This window comes from Electrophorus electricus, chromosome 4, assembly GCF_041902795.1.
Source record: "Electrophorus electricus isolate QZ-2024a chromosome 4, ASM4190279v1, whole genome shotgun sequence".
Lineage (NCBI taxonomy): Eukaryota > Metazoa > Chordata > Actinopteri > Gymnotiformes > Gymnotidae > Electrophorus > Electrophorus electricus.
In genome coordinates, this window is record NC_137500.1 from 32,722,079 (window position 1) to 32,731,193 (window position 9,115).

General features: G+C 44.3%; 1 protein-coding gene across 1 annotated transcript; it reads left to right on the plus strand.

The window, feature by feature from the left end:
* The first annotated feature begins 4,665 nt into the window (after window positions 1–4,665).
* Window positions 4,666–6,594, plus strand: cxcr4b (chemokine (C-X-C motif), receptor 4b). The gene is made up of 2 exons (XM_027022716.3): window positions 4,666–4,824; window positions 5,059–6,594. The coding sequence occupies exons 1-2, from the start codon at window positions 4,810–4,812 to the stop codon at window positions 6,106–6,108; spliced, it is 1,065 nt and encodes a 354-aa protein (XP_026878517.1). The 5' UTR covers window positions 4,666–4,809; the 3' UTR covers window positions 6,109–6,594.
* Window positions 6,595–9,115: the final 2,521 nt, after the last annotated feature.

The window sequence follows — 9,115 nt, forward strand, 5'->3', positions numbered from 1 at the left end:
TGTGTGATGTGATGTGTGCTGATGTGTGCTGTTACACACCAACCCTGCCAACTTCCTGCTGTGAGCAGCATGTGACATTCTCTCTAGATCGCTTCCTAACACACGTAGCTGTGGGTTGTTTCCTGGAATGCCTGCCAACGAGCCCACACCCTGGAGCCTCAGCAGAGCCCTGGTATCCCTGTCAGACACCCGTACTGCTCGCGAAACCAGAATATAAAACAACATTACCTCCTTCTCAAAGGAGCTCTAATCTCTTAACCGATGAGCTCTAATCTCTGAACTGTCTTCACTGATTGGAAGGACTTTCTCTCAGGGTGCAAAGCCACGCTCTTTGCATGACATCCACCCTGAGAGTGGCACGGTTGGAGAGTGTCAGTGGGTGCCAGGGCTCCTGGAGGGTCGTGTTCACAGAGGCAAACCCAGCCAACCACGCTGCTACCAGCGACCACTACCAAGCACGCAGTGCAGCAAGGGAAGAGATTTGAAAAAGCAGCGAAGTTCACAGCCCACCCAAATAGGAAGTGGGAAAGAAAGACTGCGTCATAAAGATAAGACAAAAACAGAGCAGCTGCTCAAACCGTAAGAGTTTTTGAAAGTAATTTAAACATCCGTTCAGAAAACCTCATCTACATAAAACTACAGCAAACACCACTTTAAACTGTACCTAGTATATCTGTGTGTGTGTGCATTAACATCACACTGGTGGTGTGTACTTCCAAAAATATTTTATTCCTACAGATCAAATGGAAATATTCAGAGGCACGTCTGCAGCAGTACAGTAATCTGGTGATCCGTCTGGCAAATGTAACCCGCATTCACATAGCACTGATAGTGGAGAGGCTGGGAGCAGGTGGAAGACAGTTAGAGAAAAGAAAGAAGGAGGGAGAGTTGGGGGTGGGGGGTGGATGGGTGCTCGGGAAAAACAGACCCACCTATGAACAGTGGAGCCAGACAGGCATCATAGTGACTCCATCTGATCAAACTACATGAATTCTACATTCCATAATAGACAATGAAATTAGTGTGTTTATGTGAGTGTGTGTGTGTGTCCGTGTGTGTGTGTGTGTGTGTCTGAATGCCTGCTTCTGTTTAAGCAAGTGATCATGGAAGCACATCTTTCAAAGCCTCTTTCCATTGTAAGTGGTTTTGTACACTGTCCTTACCTTGTGTGTGTATGTGTGTGTGTGTGTGTGTGTGTGTATGTATGTGTGTGTGTGTGTGTGTGTGTGTGTGAGAGAGAGTGTGTGTGTGTGTGTGTGTGTGTGTGCATTTGTTTATTTAAGAGCCATGTCAAAGGGGCAAAGCACTGCCAAATAGCCCAGAGGAGCAGAAGGTCTGGAAAACCCCTTGATATGTTTACAAAGTGCAATTTAAGTCAGAGTCTTAATAAAATGAAAAGAAATCTGACATGTGAATGAAGATGCAGGTCTTGAATTTAAATGAGCTGACTGAGGCGCAACCTAAAGTGTTGTGTAAAGAAGCCTGTTATCCATTCTTCCTTTTATGGAAATGTTTTCTCCTTTGTTATATTATCAGGGTGTTACACATCTGCCATGGCATTACAAAATAATTAAATACCATCTGTATCAAATATACAGTCTGGCAAACCACTCAGGAATGGGATGAAAGGGAAAAGTAAGAATAATTCCACACACTGCGTGATCGAGAGAGAGCCTGTAAACGCAGAGGAAGCCTGTCTGCGCTTTCCTGCTAAATTATGGATTAGGCTACATCTGTGCGTGTGTGTGTGTGTGTGTGTGTGTGTGTGTGTGTGTGTGTGTGCACGCGCCATCAGGGACGGGTTGTGATGCGTACGCTGGCTGCAGGCCAGGAGGACTACTGGCTGGCTCCGGAGTCGTTGTTACCTGTCTGCCAGCATGTGTGTTCCCCACTGTGGCACGCCGCAGTGCCGCCCCACACACACACACACACAGATCGCCCGGACACACTTCACACTTAAGCGAGAGCTCCTTTTGTATTCCGAAGGGGTGTCCGCTGTTCATGATTCCACAGATACTGGTGACCAGGCCCAGTTCTAGACTGCTTTGACTGGGAGGACAGTAACACATTGCGGGGAGGCATGGGACATGTTTTTTTTGTCACGATACGGCCCCTCCCCCTTGAAGTCTTCGTGTTTGTGTGTGTGTGTGTGTGTGTGTGTGTGTGTGTGTGTGTGTGTTTGCATGGTCACGCCCTGTCGTGTTTCTCACACCTGATCCTTGTTTTGTATAAGTCTCTTGTCTGGATGTTGTTGTTTAACTCCGATAGCCTGCGAGCTACTTCTTCTGTGCTTTATGTGTTAATAAACGTATGTCTCTGTTTTATTCATCTCGTCCCCGCATCCTGCTCTGCCTCCTCAACGTGACATTTTTAATCATATTTTAAAACCAGAAGGATATTCAGGGCTTGTTTTGAGGAGGGATGTGTGGAAATGCCAGCTCCCCAGTTAAAAATAAATATTAGGGCAACCGCCCGCCCTATCGTTTATGTAGATTAATGTAGTCATTTAAGATGTCCGCTATCAATATTTTCACTCTAACCGTATGTACGTAACATGCATTGGCTCAGTGCAAAACTCTGGGGTCACACTAAGAAATACAGCAAGATCTGTGAACCAATGAAAGATGTTTGGAGTTAATAAAGCCTTTATGCTTAGGGGATTGTGATTAAAATATGTGATTAAATAAAAGGTTAAAATAGGCTCATAAAAAGTTACACCGACAGCTGCACCATTAAGACGAGAACTGCGAATCCAATTTATTGAGATGCCACTGCTAGCAGTTTGGCTAACGCTACTTTGCATCTGTGCATTTAAACTGCATGCAGACTCAGGGCAGGGCTTGCAGCCGACCCTGATAGAGAATGACGACAGCAGAACTAATGATACTGACTTAGCTCCAAATACGAGGTAAAGAAATTTTTTAAGTGCATACACTCCAGATTTACACGTGCTGTTTGGCCAAACGAGTTTGTTCGCTCGCGGAGGAAAGAGCACAGCAGCAGATGCCGGGCTCGTACGTGCCGTGGAGGTGCAAGCAGATTTGGCGTTGGCAGGTTGCTTATTTTTATCAGAGAAAGATGCAATATATACGTATACGCGCCCGAGAAGCTATGTCAGTGCTTTGGTTTTTATCGTTGGCTCATCCTCTGGTTGGTTAAGGTAGGCTCTGAGTTCACTTACTTTTGCCTTAGATTCTGTTACATTGAAGGCTTGTTGTCTGAACCTAGACGTTAGTTGCTTGTTAGCTGTAATTACTCACTACTCACATTGTAAAGCAACCTTCTGAAAGGCACAACTTCTTCTTCTTCTTCTTTCTTCTTCTTCTTCTTCTTCTTCTTCTTCTTCTTCTTCTTCTTATTATTATTACTACAGGTGTAGTTTCGCCTTGGCCTTAGGTGTGAATTGAGAATGGAACAAACTTAAATTTGAAGCAACCTTAGGAAAATAAGAGAGAATTTAGATGCACTTTATTAGTCACATGGACGTATTCTGTTTGCAATCTCAACTGTTCCTGTTGGACGCAGTTATGTGATCTTCAATAATAATAATAAAAAAAACCAACATAAAAGCACATAAAAATTCCTTCGCGTCATCGTCTGTCAGCGCGCATTTAGGGTCACACTTTCACGACGTGGCCCCCCCACTCCCCCGAGTTAACACGCACACGTATCCATTACTGCCTGCAGGCAGCAGCTGTACGTGGATCGCACACACACACAATGGCCAGGTCTGCGAAGCAGAGCCGTCTTTAAAGGAGGACAAACAACGCCATTTCAGTGCCTTCGTGTTCCTTCATGTACAGCATTTCACTTCCCCGGCCGAAACAAGAGATCGGCCGTATCGCCTAACAGCTATCAGCGCGTTCCCACCCGAACGAGAGAGCTCGGGTATCAAAGCGTGTACGACGCCGGCGGGTCCCCGTCTGTCATGCACTTCGGCGCTGCGCGCTATGGGGATCAGCGGCAAGCCGACCGTGTCAGCGCGCCCGGCTCCCTACGCAATCAGCGGACCCACGAGGACGCCGGAGGGAAAGTGACCGGAGGAGCGCGGGGGTTCTGCAGTTTATATCAGGATTGACCTCTCAGAGCGACCCAAGCTCATAGACGAAACAAAACCTGACAAAGAAGGACAGGCTTCCCAAGCGCTGGCCTGACAACACCCACATGAATTTTCGGCTTTGTCATTGGTCATCATTGGCGTTAAAGATATTTAGTAGCTTGCTATATTTAAAAAAATGTGTTGAAACGATGTGTGTTTTTAAACCTACTCTGTAGAGATAAAAAATAGTGGCTCTATTGTAATGTAAAAACTCAGGGCCATATCAGGGCTATCAGTGGCCGACTCGTTTGAATGTTCTCAGCTGGTACTGGACGGTTAACGACCATCAGCGAATTTGCACATAAACGTCACTGTTTTGTTAATGTATAATCACAAAAGTATAGGCGATAAGACCTCGATAGCTCGTGTCAAGTCGAACTGTGACTGTTTTGCAAACAACCTTTTAAACAAAGTCAGTGTTAAATTCATTACATTTTGCCTTTTCAGTGAACAAAAAAAAAAAAAAAAAAGCTGTAAAGATTGAAACCGTCGGGCTCCGTTATAATGGTGAAACAGCACGCTTTACAGACCCGACACCACGATCGTACACGCGACCTTTGACGATCGTACCCGCCCTCGTGGGCGGGTCAGCGCGCGTTAGAAACTATTTAAAATGCTGCAAGACGCAGCATGCCTGACAGGGTTTGTGTGAGACGTGGGCAATGAAAGTGTCAGCAGAGCGAACTGCCTGATTTCTTTTTTTTTTAACAATGGATTACTATGAGGTGAGTTGTTTTATCATATTTATGACCGCAACTCTCAACTTCACATCCTGATTTCACTTTATTTGATGTCTGTATAAGCTTCATTATTAAGAAAGCGGTGTAGAATAAAGTTAACGTGCTTATACGGGAGGTTTTTTGGTAGGTTATGTGATTGTTTTTGGATGCCAACTTAAATGTTACTTAAGTTTTAAGAGTTTTCAACTAACTGGTGTGTGTGGATGTTTTTATTTTCAGCAGCGCATTGTGTTTGACTATGACAACAGCACTGAAGGGTCCGCGTTCGACGATCTGGAAGGACTCTGTGATATCGCGCTAAGTGCTGATTTCCAAAGGATTTTTCTCCCTGCTGTTTACGGAATTATCTTCGTTTTGGGCGTCGTGGGTAACGGACTCGTGGTCCTAGTGATGGGCTTTCAAAAGAAGTCGACAAACATGACTGACAAATATAGGCTCCATCTCTCCGTCGCGGACCTCCTGTTCGTCCTCAGCTTGCCGTTCTGGGCCGTGGATGCGGCGAGCACCTGGTATTTCGGGTGGTTCCTGTGCAAAGCCGTGAACATGATCTACACCGTCAATCTCTACAGCAGCGTGCTCATCCTCGCGTTCATCAGCCTCGATCGATACCTGGCTGTCGTGCACGCGACCAACAGCCAGTCGAAGAGGAGGCTGCTCGCGGACCGGATGATCTATGTTGCGGTTTGGCTGCCTGCGATGCTGCTCACCGTGCCGGACCTCGTGTTCGCGAAAGTCCGGAGCAGCGGCACCGGGGACATTTGCGAACGAATCTACCCGAGCCACGCTAACGTCTGGAAGGCGGCGTTTCGTTTCCAGCACATTATAGTGGGCTTCGTGCTGCCCGGATTGGTCATTCTCGTCTGCTACTGTATGATCATCTCACGGCTCTCCACGGCCTCCAAAGGCCAGACGCTGAAGAGAAGAGCGCTAAAGACCACGGTCATCCTCATCCTCTGTTTCTTCACCTGCTGGCTGCCATACTGTGGGGGAATCCTTGTGGACACGCTGATGATGCTCAATGTGATCGCTCCCAGCTGCTACCGGGAACAGACCCTCCAGAGGTGGATCTTCCTGACGGAGGCGCTGGCGTTCTTCCACTGCTGTCTGAACCCCATCCTCTACGCCTTCCTCGGGGTGAAGTTCAGCAAGTCGGCCCGCAGCGCGCTGAGCACCAGTAGCAGGTCCAGCCTGAAGATGCTCACCAAGAAGCGCGGTCCAATCTCCTCCGTGTCCACGGAGTCCGAGTCCTCCAGCATGCCTTCCAGTTAACGCGCACTCTGTACTCCCCCTCACAACCCGGGGACTGAGTTTCATCTCTTCAAGGATGGAACTACAAATTGTACATAGTTGTAAACACTTCGTAATGTAAAAATGTTGGACTTACACATTTTTAAGTTTTGTTTTTTTTACTCTTTATCTCTATTTAATCTTTTTAGCTTTTTTATTTCTTTAAAACATTTTGAGTGTATAGGCTGAGCCTAAACTGTTGTCTCTGATAGTAATACTGTGTGGGGAATTCAATGCAGGAAAAGAGTTTTTTCTATCCACTGTGAACTGTGTGAGTCAGAATGTCTTATGTAAATTATTTGTACAAAGACTTGCTTTTTTATTGTGTGTAGGCACTTAGTTTTGGTTGTTTCTGCTTTTATTTATTAAAACGGTAGCTCACACTGGGAGGTTTTTCTGTGTTTTTGTATAATTTCAGAAGTGTTGAGTTTTTTCACGCACTGCCTTTAATAAAAAGCCTTGAAGTCTTCTAGGTTTTGTCTGAATTAGTGTCGTCTTGCAGCTCACAGAGCTATTGGCCACACGTGCCCTCCCCCTGCTAGAGCACAAACACACCAACTGCCCAGGAAGGGGGAGGAGGAGGAGGAAGGGGGGAGGTGGTGAAGGTCTGTCAAGTTAGCACCACAAAGGCCCCACCTGATCTGCCAATGAGCAGGATGGTTCAGGAGGGTCTGTAATTTGAAGAACATCTGTCCTGTTTAACATCTTAAGCAACTGATACAGGACACCCATAAACTTAAAGACAGACGGACAAGACTGCCTCCCGTGGGATTTCTATTGTTGGATTTCACACACTGCAACTTCAAAGCACATATCTGTTTAGTTTTAAACAGGTTCCTCTTCATGCCTAAATGTAAGTTATTACTCTAAATGGTGCTAAATGTCTCTAGTTATTTGCTCTTTTTTTTGTAACACTAAAATTCCTTGATAAAATTTTGTTATAAAATTGTAACGGGTTGGTCATGATCAGCCATAATATGTTTCAGTATTACTTTGCCTGCTATTAACCATGTTCTCAAATAGGAATATGCAAATAACTATGGAGTTGATGAAATACAAAGTCATTGCTGAGCTCCTTGTTGCTGATGGTTGAATGTGCTTTTTGCCATTTCTGCAGAGTCAAAAGAAGCACAAACCTTCCCCTCACACAGGCGAGAGGAGAGAGGCGTTTGTCTCCTAAATGGAGCTCAGAGCCTGAGTGTGTGCAGGCACAGGAATGTCTGCATTTTTGCTCAGAGGGGTGTGATGCTGCTTAATTATGATAGCTTGTCTGCACGTCTGTGTTCCTTCATACCCTGCTGAGCTCAGCTGTGTGTGTGTGTGTTTTCTGACAACCATGGCAATGTCTCCAAAGCATATCTCCTGGGTGACTCTTAGGAAATACCTCAAGAGCTGATTGCATCAAAATTCTTAGTCAGTGAACACCTGTTTAGGCAACCAACAAGAAAAACAGTAAAATATTGACCATTTAATTACAACTTTACCACAGGACACCAACATTCACTGATACTGAATAAACAGAAGCTCAATGATCTTGAGCAGTTATAACATTTTTGGAACTATACATGTCTAATTACATATGTATAATTACATATTTCATTAAATATTAATGATATGCCTACATCAACTATGGACATCTCTCTATTTTTTTTGAATAACTTAATTTAATAAGAGTAAATCACACTCATTATAACAAATAACATCCTGAATGTCACTGTAGGAGAGAGGCAGGGTGAGTGGACTGTATAGTAAAGCAGGTTCTATGGCAATTTGTCCTCCTTTGGAGTGTCGGTCAGAACGGTGATATTCAACTCTTTAATAAGCTTCAACAGTGCAACACATTAGGCACATTCACACACCAGCATGTTCACTAGGCCCATTAATATACAAACTCAGGCTTGTCCATTACAGACAGCAGGCTGTGTATTTGAGGTATGGAGTGAGAAGTACGTGGAGGGCATGAAGAGTGCAGTATGGTATCAGGTCAAGGATGCATACTTCGCACACGGAATGTGGATAACAAGGAACAGTCACCGGCTACATGCACTCTGATGGACTTGTCATTGCAGATCTCTGAGGTAGCGCATGTCACCGCGCCTTAACAGAGTGTACCTTGAAGGCAGGTCTTTCCAACACTCACGAATTTACCCCAGAGTTTGATTCACTGGTTTTAATATGCTCTAAATAATGAAGGCGTTGCACATTAATGACAGGAAATAGCTCGCCTCTGTGTCCTGTGTATACTACCCAATTCATTCCCTGGGTTTGTTCATTTTTACATCCTGTAACCTTACCTAACCTTTCCATGTCAGGTCAGGCGTGTGAAGCACATACAGGGAGAGTTAATGTACACGATACAAGCCTTCCTCTTACTTCTCCTGCGGCCCGCAGATTAATGATATTGTTTTAGCTGGGAAATCAGAGCAAGGAAAGAAACACTTCTGGACCAGCGAGGTGTGTGAAGACCTGATGGCTCACTAGAGTCTCCCTGTGCCACTGTGGGCTCATAAATCCAGAATGAGGCCATATTCTCAGAGAGTGTATACCATCGACTGTTTACTGACCACTGCATTATTCATCAGATTACTCTCTCAGGGAGTGACAAGATTTTCTTTTTTTTTTTTTTTTTTTACTTGTCTAAGAAAGTTTTCATAACTGGAACAACATAATATATATATATATATATATATATATATATATATATATATATATATATATATATATATATATATATATATATATATATATATATATATATATATATATATATACATTTTACAGTCAAAAATAGGACATTCGGGGGACTTGTTGTACACAATACATTTCATTCATTTATTTACTGAATAAAATGATAAAATGATTTAGTCCAGATCCTAGTAAGCTTGAAGCTGGTAATGGCTGCAGTCTCAGTAGGAAATGTTCTGGGAGATCAGCGCTGTTAAGTGGACAGAGAAGAGATTTCTCCTGGGAAACATTTTCAAGCCATTAC